Raw genomic sequence first — 17,240 nt, forward strand, 5'->3', positions numbered from 1 at the left:
TCAGAGGCCGACATCAGATCAGAATGAGGGTGGTCTGGTTGGATACCTGGAGTGCTCTCGTGTCCCACACGCCTGGTTTGATTGAGGGATAACTGAAATTCATTTTTAAGAATCTTTTGAAATAAGGAGAGGAGCTCAAAATGTCATATTTGAGAGGCATTTTAATTGGTAATGGAACATTCGATCTGAATGCCAGTACTGTGGTTGTATACCTGGCGCGCCCTTGTGTGTCGACAACCTGGTGTTGTTGCGCGACAACCTGGTGTTGTTGCGCAATCACCCAGATTTATTGTTTTAATGATTTTTTTAATATCAAGTGAAATTGATGTAGAATTATTTTTAATATCAAGTGAAATTGATGTAGAATCACCATTGACTTTATTTTCTATCTCCACTTGAGAACGCTTATTGGTGCTGTTCTGAGAGTTCTTGTTCTTCCTCTGTGAATCTTTACCCGACAGCCAAGAAAGTACTTATTTTATATTTTAATTAATTTCTTTTCACTCAAACAAATGACGTTTATGCATGCGTGGAGGCTCTTTTATTTTGAAGGAGGCCAACGCCCCTCGCTGGCGACAGATTACCGTAATGCACAGTATTGACAATCGCAGTGGCGGCTCACTTGACTTCGATTTTGCGAGTGGAGGCTGGCTTGACCGCAGTTGGTATAGAGCTAATTCAGTTGTTCATTCTTGAGCCATAGATTCAGCTACCTTTAGAACACAGCCAGTATAATCCCATTTATCGCTGCGGTGGTGCGAAGTAACAAAGTACAAATTGCCTAGTGTGTAACCAGTTAGAATTCAATCAATAGTTATACTTTTATCAGAGTATTTTAAGTAATTACTTGTACAATACGTCTGTATCGCTGAATGAATTAATTGTCCATCGACGTTTACTTTTTGCATATTTTGCATATCCTTCGTTTGACCGAATTGTTCGACACTTCCATCAGTTTTGACAGTTTAGTATTTTTTTCTGCTACTGTACTTCGTGGCGTATTTGGTGACGTCGGAACGAAGTTACGTCTTGGCGGCGCAGTTTATTGACGTAAGAGCAAGGTTTGCTATCATGGCGACGGAAGGCGAGAGTAGCGGCAAAGAGGGGCTCGGAGAGCTTTCAGGTATATTGAACAAACCTGAATGCTGCTCTTAAAGTGATGTATAGAATGGTGGTTTATTCTGCATGAGCACACGCTAAACGTCCGCGTAAGAGGTGCTTGGTTTGAAGACAGCCGTGACGAGCCCAAGCTAGGCTAATTGGCGTTCAAATGCATTCATGGGCAATTGGAATAAGTTAGACTTAATTTAAGCAACTTCTCACAAGGAGTGCTTCATTTGGTCTTTGTTTGTGGCATTACGATTACGTTGACCATGATTTCTTCATCGCGGTTTCAAGTGAGAGGAGACATTCTGTTTCACTCTGAATGAATTAATTTATCTGTCGCTATCGTAACATGTATTGTTATATTTGTTGTTCGTGTATCATTGACCGGCACCAATAGACCTCTTTTTGCATCTAGCAGTTTTGAAAACACAATGTGTTCCTGTCAAAGCTGACCTGTTTTGAAATTGATAGAAATAAAAAGACGCAACATTTCACAGTAAAGACCCAGAAAACAGGTGGGCTCCAAGGACCCTAGGCGTCCGTTTCAGTCGACCACTGGGGTGGTGCTGCATAAAATGTCAGCTTCCTGGATGGCTCAAAACAAGTGGACTTATCTGCTTAATTCTTATTCCATTGACACAGTATTGATCTGAATACAGTGTTTAGAATACTGGGGACACATACAACATAAAACAAAGAGTGTTTTTTTTAATGCATTTCGATAATATTTCTTACTAATACAAATTATGTGTATGCAAGTAATTTAAAATCCATTAACAACACATAATAATATATGCAGATAGAAATTTGATATCCATTTCTTTGTTGACAATATTTTTTTTTTATCCAGAATAACAAATTGTCGGCATAGAGGTTGATGAAAAATGTTACTTTTTACTTATGTGCTATTTTATAGCCATGGAGGCTGCCAAGGCTCCCACGCTACCTCTTCCAGAGATGTCAGACGAGAACGGCTGCACAGACTCAGCCACTGAGGCCTCTGAGGCCTTTGCGCATGCAGACCCTGCTTCCTTCTCACTCCCTCCAACCACAGAGGACGAGGCAGGCGATTTGCCAGAAGACTTTGAACGTCTGTGGAATGCTGCACATCACAACTGTCAAGACTTCACCAGTTGGACTGACCTGTTGCAATACTGTGAGCAAGAGGTGAGAGCTTAAAGTTTCTACAACAAGAAAAGAAGAAAAAACATTTTTGATTAACATTAGATTGGGTCACACAGACTTATTTGATTAATCAATATGCATTATGAGTCATGTAACATCAACACATGGTTCTTGTTAGGGCCATGTTGCAGCATCCCAAAGAGCCCTAATGGCCTTCCTCGGACGCTATCCACTCTGCTATGGTTATTGGAAAAAATTTGCTGATTTGGAGCGTCGTGCGGGGAACAATGACAAAGCAGCTGAGGTAAATGTGTGTGTGTGTGGGGGGGGGGGGCGCTATGGTGCTAATTAGATGTTTTGTGTTAGGTGTGTGTTCAAGGCCTCCAGTCAATCCCTTTGAGTGTTGATCTGTGGATCCACTACATTAATCTGCTGTTGGGAACACTGGACATGAACCAGCAAGAGTCACCTAAGCGTATTCGCAGGTATGCATACATTCAGAATTACTGTAGTTCCTGATTTAGTTACTTTTATTTTTAATGTGCTAAAATGTCAAGTGTACCATGTGTCTATTAGGTTACGGGTGTGGCTGTTATAAGGGGTCAAGCTTTAATTGTACAAATGAGTTTACCATCCATCCATCCATTATCTACCACTTATCCGGGGTTTGGTCACGGAGGCAGAAGCTTCAGCAGGTTAGCCCTGACTTCCCTCTCTCCTGCCACTTCCAACTCTTCTGGAGGGAACCCAAGAGGTTCCCAGACCAGACGTGCCCGGGGTCGTCCCAGGGGCCTCCTGCCAGTAGGACATGCCCGGAACACCTCACCAGGGAGGCGTCCAGGAGGCATCCTAATCAGATGCGCGAGCCACCTCATCTGGCTCCTCTCAACGTGGCTCGACTCTGTGTCCCTCTCGGATGACCAAGCTTCTCACCCTATCTCTTAGGGGAGAGCCCGGACACATGACGGAGGAAAGTAATTTTGGCCGCTTGTGTCTGGGAACTTGTTCTTTCGGTCACGACCCACAGCTCGCAACCGTAGTTGAGGGTAAGAACATAGCTGAACCGGCCCACCGAGGGGCCCTCCGTCATCTGTCAAAACAAATCGCTGATGATGCACGCCGTCCTAACTTTAAGGGGTTAAGATCTTAGCAATCCAGCTCAGCTTCTTCACCATGGCAGAACTATCCAGAGTCTGCATCACAGCAGATGCTGCAACAATCCGCCTGTCGATCTCACACTCGATTATGCCCTCACTCTATCCTTGAACTCTTCCACTTGGGACAGGATCTCATCTCTGACCCAGAGAGGGCATTCTACCCTTTTCATGGCTCAAAGAAGCCTAAAGTACCATGTCATCTGCAAATAGAGCTGCAATATTTAGGCCACCAAATCATACCACCTCCGATCCCCCCTAGAAATTCTGTCAATTAAAGTTATGAATAGAATTGGTGACAAAGGGGACCCTTGGCGGAGTCCAACTCTCACTGCAAACGAATACGACTTACTGCTGACAGTGTGGACCAAACTCTGGCATCTGTGGTACAGGGATGAACTGCTCTTATCAGGGGGTTTGGTACCCCTCACTCCCGAAGCACCCCCAACAGAACTCCCCAAAGGACACCGTCGAACGACTTCTCCAAGTCCACACATTGCTGTCTTGTTTGAGTTGCTCTGGACGGGTTTTAACTGGGTAGTAATTTTTTTTGTGTGTTTTCTGCATACTTGGCCAATAAATCTGATTCAGATTTTGCACGAATTTTTTTTTAATCTTTGCATTACTAAAACATTAAAAGATGTATTACAAAGAAAATAATATACACAACTGAAAAGTACACTATAAATGAAAGAGAATGTGAAGTATGTAAACATTCAGGAAAAAAATGAAAAATGTTTGGGGGGAAAAATGACCAAAAAAAAAGAGTTTTGTTGCTGTTAGAGGAAACACAGTACCTTTATTTGGATTGTCTTTTCCCCACTGATATCGCTTCTCAAATTACAGTGTGTTTGAGGACGCGGTTGTAGCAGCAGGCCTGGACTTCCACTCGGACCGGCTGTGGGATCTGTATGTCGAATGGGAGAAGGAACAAGGCAACTTGAGGAATGCAACAGCTGTGCTAGATCGAGTCCTCAAAGTTCCCACGCAGCACTACAACACACACTACGAAAAGTAAGACATATCGATGCTTACCATCGTGATTGAGAAAAAACGTTGTTGTTGTTGCATGGGACATCTGGCATAGGTTCAAGGCCCATCTGAGCAGCAGTGATCCCAAAGAAGTGCTTTCTCTGGAGGAGTATGAGGAGGTGAGAGCCTTTTGCCGGGAGACTCAGAAAGTGGAGCGTGCCGAACAGGCCAAGGAGAAAGAAAAGGAGATGCCCCCCGGGGAGGAAGAACCTGCAACGCCCGAGGGCACAGACTCAGTGAGGAACTTTCCATCACATCGCACTTAAACTCATTGAACTGAGATCACCAGTAGAATGACTTTGGTTGTGTCCACGTTCACTTTGCGTAGGAGGAGCTCATGCAGAGGATGAGAGAACAAGTGTTGGTTCGCCGGGACAAAATTTACCAGAAGAATGAAAATGAAGTTCGCAAGAGATGGAACTTTGAAGACACCGTGAGTCATGCATGATCTGTTGTCTTGATTCTTGCACCTTCATTGGACCCTGCCTCACGTGTAAGCCATTGTGCTCCTTGTAAAGAGCATTGCTCACTCTTGAAGGTTCTCAAAACAGTGGTACCTTGATTTAGGTGGGTCACAACTTTTGAGCTTTTCTAGTCTCATCGTCTCACGAGCCCTTTGAGGCATTTATTGAACAATGCAAACAATCGAACAAATGCAAAATGAAAATACTCGTACGGAACTACTGTAGGGCAAACTCGCATCCAGATGATGCTCAGAGAGACTTTCTCTGCTGTTGGTGTGACCTCTCGCTTGTCCCAATATCTAATAATTGTGCTTTTTAATACCAGATTTTCTTTTCATTCTCTTTTTTAAGTTTTACTCCGTTTTGCTACAATACGATGTTATTGTTCTTTATTAAAAACATTTCTGTGCTATTTTTCTTTGTTATTGTCTTACTGGAGAGGACAAAGAGTGTTCTAGAGCGAATAAAGTTTCGCCGGACCTTAGCTACGACGGGGTCCTAGAAAACAAATCTAATACAAATACTATCATTTAGCATTCAGATAGGACTCACCAATTCACGTACAGTAGCTCTCACACTCCCCGGTGAAAGTCAAAACAGACTACATCGTGCTTTGTACAGAACAGTCACTCCTGTTCTAAAAATAGGCATCAACAATGAAGCAGGAATTAAGTTATAAAAACAAGGTCTCAGTGAGATCAAATAGTCTGCTTTTTTTTTTTTTTTAACTGTAGATCAAACGTCCTTACTTCCATGTGAAGCCGCTTGATCAAATCCAGCTGCGTGGTTGGCACTCCTACCTGGACTGGGAGCTCGCCCAACTGAGCAACGACACTGTACACCGTAACGAAGGTGATGCCGTAACACCGGCGTTGTCTTGTAAATGTGAAGCCACAAACATCCTGTTTGAAACTCCCGTGTCTGTGCAGACGCAGATATCAAAGAGGCCACGGAGGGCCCAGAGGTGACTCCACAAGGAACGGAGGAAACAGAGGTTTCCCTTGACGACCACAGAGTTCGTGTTCTCTTTGAGCGATGTCTGATTGCCTGTGCTCTCTATGAGGAATTCTGGACCAGGGTAAGTGAATACACTCAGTGGCCAAAACGTTCGGTGCACCTGCTTAACTCATTCAATCCCAGCTGTTTTCACTGGAGCAACCCCCTCAATCCCAGCGTTTTCCTGGATTTTGACTGATCTTGCAAGGCCCACAGAATATTTGGTTCTAATGCTATATAAACATGGAGCCTACCAAAATAAAGTTTGGACTCTCTTCTTTCAGCAGAAAAACATTTTGTTTCTATCTTTTTCCATTCTTCAGCAATCGGCATTACAAAATGGCTAAGTTTCTTGAAAATGGCGATTCCTGGGCAAAAAAAAAAAAACGGAGAAAAAGCTTTTTGTAAAAGCATGCATTTCAAGCAGGTGAGGCACCACTGCCACCTACTGGTCGCTTTTTTACATGATTTACAATGCAAACGGCTTACTCTCATTCACAGATTGCATCAGACCCTCCTCCTCTCTATGACACAAAAAAACTTAGACCTATATCCTTGGGTCTTGTGGAATGAAAGAGTTAATCACTAAGATGACCCAAGTCAAGTCAAGTCAGCTTTTATTGTCAAATATGCTCTATGTGTAACATACAGCACAGATGAAATTACTTTCCTCTCTCAACCACAGTGCAAACATGTAGTGCATTGAACACACACAGCTAAAATTTACATTAAAATTCCATAAGACATAAATATATAAATATGTTAAATAAAATTAAATAAATAGCAACAACAGACAACCAAGGGCACTTGTGATTATTGTATATTCATATTTACTTGTTTTAAGTGCAATAATCGGATGTCAGATGCTAGGGGAGGGACACCGATTGTGGCAGGAGGCAGGGGTAGACGTGCGGGGCGGGCAGAACATGGTGGGAGTTTAGTCTCCTGACTGCCTGGTGGACTAAACTGTTCTTGAGCCTGGTGGATTTAGCAGAGAGACATCGCAGCCTCCTCCCCGACGGCAGCACATCGAAGAGGCTATGAGACGGGTGGGTAGGGTCACCTGCGATCTGGGTGGCTTGGCGGGTCAGATGACAGTTGTAAGTGTCCGCGAGTGGAGGAAGAAGACCCAATACTAGAGTCCTACCAAAAAACCTAATGGATTCTTTCTTGGGAATTTGTGTTTGTGATAGTTGGGTAATTATGTCGTTTTTGCACCATCCAACCAACAGTCCATTTTTTTAGAGCGTCTCACCTTAGCCCAGGGAGGTTCTTAATTTGGGTGGTGATTGGTCTGTTTTCACTTTTCAGACACTAGGTGATAACAGAATGTGACAAACTGAGCCAGGAAACAGTATTACAATGCTTGCCTCCTCAGTTCATTGACGTAACCTGTCTGATGTGTCAATCGAGTCGTCTCCTCCCAGTTTGGGGGCGTTGCAACTTTTGCTACAATTCATCACAAAATAACCCTTAAATCACAACAGAGTTTTTTTTCAGGTGGGTGAATTTTAGTGCTGACATAAGTTGACGTACAGGCCTATTATGTGAGTGTCAATTTTTAACCCAATCAAGTGTCCCTTGAAGTACCTTAAAGCATTGAAAATCAATTTCACTATCCGTAATTTTAAAAAGCTACTTTTTATTTCTTTGCTTCTAAATGCTTTGAAATCTTTTGGTATAAATGTGTTTGAGTGTTGTAAATGTACGTCCTTCTTGTAATTCTTTGTAGAGCCACTTTTGTTCTCTTTGCTTTTCCTTTGAATGTCTTTTGCTTTTTGTTTGCAAATGCTTTTAAATGTTTCACTTTTGGTTGTGTGAAAGACATTGAGTTGTCTAGTGTATGAAATGTGCTATATAAATAAAACTGCCTTGCCTTTGTGTTTTGTTCAGTATGTTCAATACCTGGAGACGCGCAGTGTGGATGATGTTCGGGCTGTGTACAAGCGAGCCTGTCTTCACCTGTCTTCCAGTCCGAACCTTCACATGCGAAGGGCCACCTTCGAGGAGAGACATGGTGCGCGGCAACCCAATAACTTCTCCTGTTGATCCATTTTCAGTTCTGTTGTTTTTGCCTGTGTCCCCTCTTTTCTCACCATGCATCGTTTTGGCCCTCAGGTGACCTGGCCGAGGCTCGGCGTGTGCTAGAGGCTCTGGATAAAAACATGCCAGGTTTGGCCGTAGTTCGTCTCCGCAGGGCCGCTTTGGAGAGGAGGGCGGGCAAACTCGAGCAGTCGGAAGCTATCCTCCAGGAGGCGGTGAGCCAATCGAAAGAAAAGCCCACCTTGCACGCCTTCTACTCCATCAAGCTTGCTCGGCTGCTGCTGAAGCTCGGGAGAAACCCCGACAGAGCTCGCAGCGTTTTACAGGAAGCACTGGAGATCAGTCCGGTGAGCGCTAAGTAACTGTTCTGGAGACCGCTGAACTTTTCAGCTTTTTCTAAGAGCTGAAATGATTTATGGAATAACTCAAATGTATTCGATGACACATAAAAGTAGAAGAAAAATGTGTACCTCGAAGCTTTGCAGTGATTATTTTTCCATATGGACTACTGTTAAGGCAGACTCATCTGCCAGTCTATTTAAATAAGTTGGCAAGCCAGCAGGAAAGAATGTATAAAAGACAGAATGTCCAATACATCTTTCACAACAGCTGCAGCTGTTGCAAAGCGCTTCACAGAACATTTAACATAAAATAACAATACAACAGAACACATAACATAAAACATCAACAACAACACAATCCCAGCTTTTTGGGAACGTGTTGCAGACAAAATTCTAAATTCATGATTACTTGCTAAAACAAGAAAGTTTATCAGTTTGATCATGGACTATCTTGAATTTGTAAATATCGGTTGAACATTATTTGCAAATCGTTGTATTCTGTTTTATGTTTAACTTGACGTCCCAACTTCATCTGAATTGGGTTTGTAATGAAGATTATCATCGATTATGATTATTTCAGTATATAGTGTATACCTTTTGTGTTGTTTGTGTGTGGTGTGCCGTGACATTTTTCAAATGGAAAAATATGTGGGTTAGCTTCTTAACTCTAGCAAGACCTATAAAATGCTAGTCAGTGTCAGTCACGCTCTGAAAACATGACATGTGAAGCTCGACAATTCTTCTCACTGTCAGGGTAATGACAAGCTGCACCTGAACCTGCTGGAGTTGGAGGCATCAAGTGGACCGTGGTCTTCGGCTGATGCGGTGCAGGAGTGTGTGACACGAGCCCTGGCAGCGCCTCTTGCACCGCACACCAAACTCCTCCTCTCACAGCGCTGCCTCCAGTTTGTGGAAGAGTACAGCAACTCTGTCCAGAGGTCAATTCTCATTCCATCAGTTTTTTTTTAATATATTTTATTTTCATTCCCAACGGTGCTCGTGCCTCACAGCCTGCCTCTATATCCTGCTTAGTGTGCTGTCGGTTTATGAAGAACACCAGAAACTCCTCAAAGAGCTGGGCGGGACAAAGAGAGAAGCGGAAAACAGGTGAGGAAAGAGGAACAAGACAGAAGAGGCCAACCATTAGATATATGGACCACTGCAAATTGGAGAGAATGTGTGGAATTTCTGGATGGACAGGTCCAACCGTTTAGAGTTCTCTTGGAATGCAAATAACGATTATTCTAATAATCGATTAATCTGTCAATTTTGTTGATTAATCAATTAATCCTTTTTTTGGATTCAATTTCCATTCCACCCTCTGTGAACCTACGTGCTGGGAAAAAATTTTTTTTTTACTTGCCGTCAAAAATCCCTCAAGGGACACATTTACTGTTCAGCAGTGTAATCACTCCGCTCTGATGGAGAACCACAGAAATCTGAGAAAATATAACGTTGAAAGGCTGAAATCGAGGATTTGGACAATTTTGAATTAATCGCTTTGAGACCTAGTTTATCAAAAATGATTATTGATTAATTTTATATTTTGATTTTGGATTCATTTGTGGGGCAGCATGGCTCAGTGGGAGAGTGGTCATCTTCTAACCCAGAGGTTGGGGGTTTGATCCCCAGCCAATATGACCGTGTCAAAGTACCCTGAGCGAAATACTGAACCCCCAGTTCCTCCTGATGCTGCGTCATCAGTAAGTAAATGAGGAAACAGTGTGAAGCGCTTTGAGTACCAAAGGTAGAAAAGCGCAATCCAAGTGAAAGTCCATTTACCATTTATTAGTCAATTTGGTTTTGATGAATCATTTGCAGCTCGGCGGCCTGGTGGACGAGTGTTTAGTGCGTCGACCTCACAGTGCAGGGGTTCGAGTCCAGCTCAGGCCTTCCTGTGTGGAGTTTGCATGTGCCTGCGTGCATATGCATTTCTGTGACTCTTCCAGTCTCTGTGTTGCAACTTGCTGATTACACAGCCCTTCCTAATTATAAAGAAGCACAGGACAATGGTCACCACCACGCTTCTTCTAATTCCCCACAGAGACGAGGACCGAGAGAAGGTGATCAAAAGCGATGACGCCCCAACAGATGATGCATCGGCACAAGTCCCACCCACTGATCTCCAGCTCCCAATCACTGTACCGCCTTCCCCGGCGATGACCATGGATGTGAACGCCCAGTCTGGTGGCTATGGCGGATACAGCAACTGGTATCAGGTTGGAATGAATTTGTCTCTAAAATGGATTTCAACTGATTTCTCGTTGCGTAAGTAATTTGCTTTTCCATTTGCCAGCAACCACAATACAGCAGTTATGGCTACCAAAACACCTGGAACTACAACCAGGGATACTATCCACCCAGCTAAAAATTGCTAAGAAGAACTAAATGAGGCACCAGGACTAAAAAAAGAAACTGAAAGAGCCAGTCCTCCCAAGTCAAAATGTCTCCCAGCATTTTTTCCCTATTCACTCTGCCTCTCCTGGCTTTTTCCTCACAAATTGCAAGGCGGCCAGAGGAAACTGACACAACTGTGTGTTGCTCGTTAGATCTCGACCTGTTTTCTGCAGATCTATTTTTATATTTGCCTAGAGCATAGGTGTCAAACTCAGGTCCTGGAGGGCCGCTGTCCTGCATGTTTTCCAAGTCTCCCTGTTGCAACACACCTGATTCAAATGATCAGATCATCAGCAAGCTCTGCGTAAGCCTGACATCGAACCTGTTCATTTGAATCAGGTGTGTTGCAACAGGGAGACTTGGAAAACATGCAGGACAGCGGCCCTCCAGGACCTGAGTTTGACACCTATGGCCTAGAGGCATTCAGTTTTGTTTGAAAGTTATTATATAATGAACTTTGCAGGCCATCTATTACGGGGGATTCTGTACGGTCCTGCAAAGTACACATTTGTTCCCTGATGTACATAGTGTTTTAGAGCATCTCATGGGCCTGCATCTACATGTTTGGATTTTGAAATGCTCCATTTGAGGCCAAATACATTTTGGCTTTATCCACATGCTGTTTTGTGAAAAAAAAATATTTTTATATATTCAATTGCACACGTGATGTGCTCCACCCACCTTTCCCTACACATAAAATGAGCACCACAGCAATTCTCCAAGTCAGCTTTATTTAAAATCAATTCTTGAATTCACTTCTGCAGACATACTTGTCACTCTATTCTGACTCATAAAAACTGGCAAAGTAGAATCTCACAAAGTCAATAAATGGTGAACTCATTTTAAGGCCCTTTAAAAAAGGCAAGTGGAAATAGTTTATAATGGAGGAATCAGGTTAAAATTGGTGTTCTGTGTTGACCTTACTGACACCAGTCAGATGCCTGCTAATTTACTATGTACATCTTTCGTCACTGCATTCAAAACAAACATCCACACAACCATGTTTTTGTCTTTTGAAGCTCTTTCTGACATGAGTGGTCACATAACTTCAACCTGTCTGAGAGAATGACACGAAAGCCGTGGGGTCCAGTCTGTTTCTTGTGTAAATGTAGCAGAGGTGGTGAGGTAGGCCCACTGAGCTGAATGCTCCCCCTAAGATACCCCCTACCTTACTTTTTGGTAACGACCAGGACAGCTGAAGGCACCAACCCTAAATGATGACAAATCAAGTGGAAATGAATTTGGGAAAGCAGAGATGTCCAGAACTGTATAACATGCAGCTGAACAGCACAATGAGTACTGGTCAACCTGTCTCACCCAGCTCTTTGAGGGGCTTCTCCATATCCAGATCAGTGTAGATGTGACGGGGATAAGGTGACAGCAATGTAAAGTCCTGACCCTCTGGCGTGTTGCCATTCACCTGCACGTAGACACGTACTGCCGCCAGTGGCTCCTGGGCCTTGAACACCGCTGTAAGGGTGGAGCCATCCAGCAGTCGCACCTGTTGTTAACGTGAGACAAGAGATAAAGTGAACTTGCTTTTCTCTGAAAAGCAGCTGAATGGCAAAGATCACAGCAGGTGTTTGATCCATTAGTTTCTCAGGATGACCATGACTCAGTGATTACACTATTCTGACAACATCCTGTTTGAGGCCTCACAATGGCCAGTGTATCGTTAAATACAATACTTAAAAAAAAAAAAAATTAGTCCATGTTAAATTGAATTTATGACCAACTTCACAATGTTCCCAATGTCTGATATTCAAAAGTTTCGACAGTACATAAATGATGTGCATCTGCTCTCAAGAGTTCCAGATCAAGGTTATTATAGTGTACGAAGTGAAAAAATATTTTCGTTTAAGTAAAACAAAAACTACATCAAATTTCAATTGCAATTCTGCTTACTGTTTTGCCACCTTAATTCAAATTGAAGAAGTGAATTGGAATTTAGGGGTCCTACTTAATTCAATTCTGAATTTCGTACAGCCGATTACTATGAAATACTTTTTTGTTTTCATTGCTATAGGTCAAGCGTACCAGAACAGGGCGCCGTTAAACCTCTGTAGGGGGCACTACAGACCCTTTTGTTTGTTTTTTTGTGTGTGTGTGTGTGTGTGTGTGTGTGTGTGTGTGTGTGTGTGTGTGTGTGTGCGCGCGCGCGCGCCAACTCCAATCTATGTGCAACGTTTGGTCAGTTTTCAGTCATTGTTAAGATCCTCAATAATTCAGCGGTGGCAGGTTTCTTTTTAGATGTAGGGGCTTAACACCTTTTCAGACCTTTGAAGGATCTGCAGGAATCCCGCCTTGATCTCATCTCATGATGTCAACAGCAAGAAGAAGAGGAGTGCTTTAATACCAATGAACCAGGAAATATATTGGTTCATTGATGCATCAGACAACAAACGTGCACTCAAAGGTTCAGAGAAGGCCAAATTCAAATCCTGACCTGTATCCTGGACTCGTCATACTCTTTCTTAATGGGGGGCAGGCCCTGACTGGTGGGTGACACTGGACTGGGCTGGACTGAAGTACTTGTTCCTCCACCTCCAAACTTTTGTCAACAAGGTGAGAAAAATTCCAGTCATGATGGTTGGATTTGCCACAAGGAAAAATGCAGAGTCACTTACCTTTTGTGCTCTCTCCTCCCTGTCTCTTGCTATCTTTTCTTTAACCCTTTGCCTAGTGGGGCAAAACTAAAGTCAATCAACATGATATCGCCGTTTCTTGCTCAGAGACTTGGACGGAGACCGTACCTGGCCAGCTTGTCTTCCATCTTCTCTCTCCGCCGCAGCTCTGCTAGCTTCTTCATGTCATCGTCTTGCAGCTTGTTGCGAATCTGCTGCAGCTCTTGGCCCTGCTTCCTGCGCTGCTTTTCCTTCTCCAGCTCCTCGGCACGCTCACGCTCTCGTCGCTCTGCCTGTTTCACTCGCATCAGCTCCTCCAGCCTGATGCATACAGGCCGCAGGAATCAGTTTGAAAGCCACTAAACTCAAAATGGTAACATGAAACATGCTGGAAAAAAAGCAAAGGGGGATTTTTCACTGCACATTGCAATGCATCTAATCTAACCTTAGAAGCAGTATGATGTACTGCAGTTATTACACTTTAAATTCTGTGGCATGTTCATACAATTTTAAGAGTGATTTTACTACACAATGTTTATTGTGACCTTTTTTCCTCACACTTGACAAATACCCTACATTTAAAAAAACTAAAATTAATAAGACAAAAAACCTAACCTGACAGAGAAGGATTTTTGAAAAAACAAAACCAAACTAACCTGCTTTAAAACTAACTATAATGAAAAATCCCAAACTATAACACTGGTGTGAACTCCGACCTTTTGACTTGCTGCTGTTTCTCATCTTCCGTCATGGGCTTTTTGTCAGTATCACCAACCTGGCTGCCTTCTCCACTCGCAACTGAGAGACAACAAAACATGCATCCATCCATTTTCATTTATCCTCACAAGATGTGGATGAAAAGGCAAAAAAACGATGGAGGAGCCCACTCCAAAGCCATGTAGTTTTACTTGTTGCTTAGATGCTACAATTGGAACAGAATATGCAAGTGGCTGTTTATATTTGAGTGTTTTCAGCCTCCATATACCTCCGGTTGTTTCCCCAAGCGAAGGCTCTTGCATGCCAGTCTGGTCATCGTCCAGTGCTGCAAGAACAGGAGGCTTATATGGCTCATCGATATCCGGATCGTTCTCATGCTCCATTAACCTGAAGAAAGCACATATGTAGATCGCCATCACTTTGCACGTTTCTGGGCTGGCTCTTGTGTGGATGTGACTCACCAGTCCATAGCTTGTTCGATTCCCTGGTTCCCAGTGCTGGCCACAGCCCTTTCTCTGAAAAGACAGAAGGGTATAAGCATTTCATCTTCCTCTTAACCTCTACAAACAGTATTTGTAATAGAAAAATCCACAGGCACTCACGCCCTGTTCCGGTCGAAGCCCATCTCCAAAAGGCTCTCAAGCGTTGTTAAGTCTGCCATTTTCAGCTGAAACACACATTTTTCATCTCTTTACATTCACTTTTTCTTTAGTTCTCACATTGACGGAAGTCACGTCATTAATACAGTCAGCTAGACGCAACACAACAATAGCCGGTATGACTTTGAACTGAAGCTCAGAATTCAGTTCAAAACAAATTTTAGAACTGATGATACAAGTCGCAAATAAAGCTTACGAAGATGAGGGTTATCTTACCACAGCGTGATCGAACGTGGCTGCCTTACACAACAAACTAAACTTAAATTAGCATTGATGTGGCTATGATTCAAAGAGCCCCTGCTAACATTAGCGTTCCAGTCCAGCGAGCTTTCGAAACAAAAGGCAACAAAAACACAGCGCCAACAAGCTTGGGCGTCACGTAAGCTATTACTATTTTAATCGTTGTTAAGCGTAAATATACTAAACTTTTAAAAAAACGCCTGTTCTACTTTAATGTCCCTAATGAACGACAAGTTTGTAACGGCGAGATCTCAGCTTACTCACGCTTTCGCGGCCACAGTACGGAAGCGCACGTAGTTCAAAAAAAACGACATCACATTGGTGAATCGATGAATAGTGTCACTATTGTAATATATTGATTTTATAACAACATTAAACAGCTCTTACCATAATTGTGTCAATCCGAATTGACATGTGCTTTAATATTGTGCAAATGACACTTTTATCACAACGTTCTGCCTTCAATTTACACGCTAAATAGTGATTGTTGGCGATTGAAAGGATCAATTAAAAAATATACAAATTCAATATTCGTGTTACATTTCACATCGATATGATTGTGTGACTTATTCAACCATTAATATTTTAATCTATTTGTATCGTAAATTAATGTTTATAATTGACTTACAGTACTTTGCCAAAATAACGGTTTAATCTATAATATATCAATAATTGTGATAAAGTCTTGTTATACCGTATATGCTTATTTCATAATAATTGTTTACATTTTTAGAACAAAATTCGACAAGGAATTGTGCCGCCATTGGTAATAAATTAACTCAATTTTAAAGCATAATTCTGGAGTCACTCTTATATCCAAACGCTACATCCATTATGTTTTGTCATTGCTCCACTTCACTGGCTCAGTCAGTTCACAGCAATTCCTGATCCGCAGTAAAATAGTCATCAGTGATCCCCAAAAATGTTTCAAGCTGTGTGACGGGCATCTCTTTTTTTAATCACATTATGTGTGTTTTGTTAGTGCACAAACACAATGACCACAATGACATTTGCTTTTTGAGTTTTATGAGCAGGGTGGGTCTGTTACATATTTACAGTAATTGTAATGATTAATTTCTTTCTCGCCCACTTTGCCATCTTAAGGAGCAGCCAGCCCAGGACCAAGCACTTTCTTGTCACTTTTTCTTGTCACCTTTCTTCAGAAGAGCTCTCCACCAGATGTACCACATCTTACTCACTTTTATATCTTTTTCAATGTAATCTTTTTTTTTTTTAACTTTAAAGTCAGACTCCATATTCTAGTCTGTAAGTATGGACTCATTGTGCATTCACATTAACTGTTACATAGTCAGTGTTCTTCATGAGCTACAAAATGCATGTTAATATATTTTATATGTGTTCAGTTTTGTAAATTATGTCATGCATAAACTACACATTCGACTCCTACGAAGACATTGTGGATCAAATTTACCAGGGTCATTGAGAGAATGGACAAGGGGAAAGAACTGGTATGCAATCAATGATCTTTGTTCATATAAATAATGCATTGGATTGATTTTGGTGTCTACACACACAACTGTAAATGATCATCACCTCTTTTGAAAAGTATCACATCATGTCATTTCTGTAAAAGAGCAGATCTCCTTCCAAAAATCACTGCTGCCATGTTATTTGTGAGGTAAGTATTTTTCATTTGCCATTATAGAAAATGTAAGTACAGTAACTCAATTAAATTCAGCTAGCATCAAGAAATGTTTACACTTGTGGCTCTCATTTTGAGTAATGGATTAAAACAAAGACAATCTATTTTCATCTAAGAGGTAAGCTTTTGTTGTAAAACAACAGGGTGAAGGAAACTGTGACTGTGCAAACTTGAATTGCTTTATGGCCCTGTTTTTTTTTTCTCACTCGGAAGGAGTTAAAGGTCAAAGCTCATTCCCGATTTCAGAAATTCAGCAAAATTGTTCAGGAAAAAATGTACACAATGAACTTAACTCCATATCGTACTCAAAACATTTCTGAATTGGTATGTATTTCATGAATTCACATGATCACTCTTTGTATCGCACAGATTCTTTATCAGGTGAATAACCCTCATTTTATTGGCGTCATAAGAGTAAAAATGTAATCTCATTGGGGAGGGTAAAAGCCAAGGACATGAAAGTGCTTGAGTTTAGGTTTATTACTCGTGGGTCGTGTTATCACTTGAGGGCTGTAATGTTATCAGTAGACGATTTCTTCAGTCAGAAAACTGACCAAAAGAGGGCAGCAATACTTCGTTTGTGAACACTTTTCTGCCTGGAAGTTATTACTCAAGCAGGAAGCTCCTTTCAAGAAATACTGGGATTCCCAAGTTAAAGTTTAGACATTTCTGTGCAAC

At 42.1% G+C, this 17,240-nt stretch overlaps 2 protein-coding genes across 3 annotated transcripts; one reads left to right on the forward strand and one right to left on the reverse strand.

The window, feature by feature from the left end:
- Positions 1–1,018: 1,018 nt before the first annotated feature.
- On the forward strand, positions 1,019–11,373 carry LOC109515843 (pre-mRNA-processing factor 39). The gene is made up of 16 exons (XM_019869894.1): positions 1,019–1,123; positions 2,024–2,274; positions 2,411–2,536; positions 2,599–2,717; positions 4,233–4,400; positions 4,474–4,654; positions 4,747–4,851; positions 5,617–5,734; positions 5,812–5,960; positions 7,772–7,895; positions 7,997–8,268; positions 9,016–9,200; positions 9,295–9,369; positions 10,307–10,481; positions 10,559–10,861; positions 11,077–11,373. Exons 1-15 carry the CDS (start codon positions 1,072–1,074, stop codon positions 10,628–10,630), a joined length of 2,172 nt encoding a protein of 723 aa, XP_019725453.1. The 5' UTR covers positions 1,019–1,071; the 3' UTR covers positions 10,631–10,861; positions 11,077–11,373.
- Positions 11,374–11,379: 6 nt separating this feature from the next.
- ubxn1 (UBX domain protein 1) lies at positions 11,380–15,209 on the reverse strand. 2 transcript variants are annotated; one of them, XM_019869897.1, is made up of 10 exons: positions 15,164–15,209; positions 14,603–14,667; positions 14,462–14,515; positions 14,269–14,387; positions 14,000–14,081; positions 13,413–13,604; positions 13,287–13,338; positions 13,106–13,210; positions 11,977–12,160; positions 11,380–11,869 (listed from the first exon to the last, which is right to left on the reverse strand). In XM_019869897.1, exons 2-10 carry the CDS (start codon positions 14,659–14,661, stop codon positions 11,829–11,831), a joined length of 888 nt encoding a protein of 295 aa, XP_019725456.1. In that variant the 5' UTR covers positions 14,662–14,667; positions 15,164–15,209; the 3' UTR covers positions 11,380–11,828. The 2 variants fall into 2 exon arrangements, with proteins under 2 accessions (XP_019725456.1, XP_019725455.1); XM_019869896.1 differs by lacking the exon at positions 15,164–15,209 and adding an exon at positions 14,876–15,157.
- Positions 15,210–17,240: the final 2,031 nt, after the last annotated feature.

The sequence above is a fragment of the Hippocampus comes genome, unplaced genomic scaffold (genome assembly GCF_001891065.2).
Source record: "Hippocampus comes isolate QL1 unplaced genomic scaffold, H_comes_QL1_v1.1 scaffold9, whole genome shotgun sequence".
Taxonomy (NCBI): Eukaryota; Metazoa; Chordata; class Actinopteri; order Syngnathiformes; family Syngnathidae; genus Hippocampus; species Hippocampus comes.

Bases quoted from the DNA above. Each gene is read 5' to 3' on its own strand.
- LOC109515843 (XM_019869894.1), top strand. From the start codon at position 1,072: ATGGCGACGGAAGGCGAGAGTAGCGGCAAAGAGGGGCTCGGAGAGCTT. The intron at 4,401-4,473 runs GTAAGACATATC...CATCTGGCATAG, and splicing joins TACAACACACACTACGAAAA to GTTCAAGGCCCATCTGAGCA. The intron at 10,482-10,558 runs GTTGGAATGAAT...TCCATTTGCCAG, and splicing joins GATACAGCAACTGGTATCAG to CAACCACAATACAGCAGTTA.
- ubxn1 (XM_019869897.1), bottom strand. From the start codon at position 14,661: ATGGCAGACTTAACAACGCTTGAGAGCCTTTTGGAGATGGGCTTCGAC. The intron at 14,082-14,268 runs GTATATGGAGGC...GTTGTCTCTCAG, and splicing joins GCTTGGGGAAACAACCGGAG to TTGCGAGTGGAGAAGGCAGC. The intron at 13,211-13,286 runs GTAAGTGACTCT...TGTTGACAAAAG, and splicing joins GGGAGGAGAGAGCACAAAAG to TTTGGAGGTGGAGGAACAAG.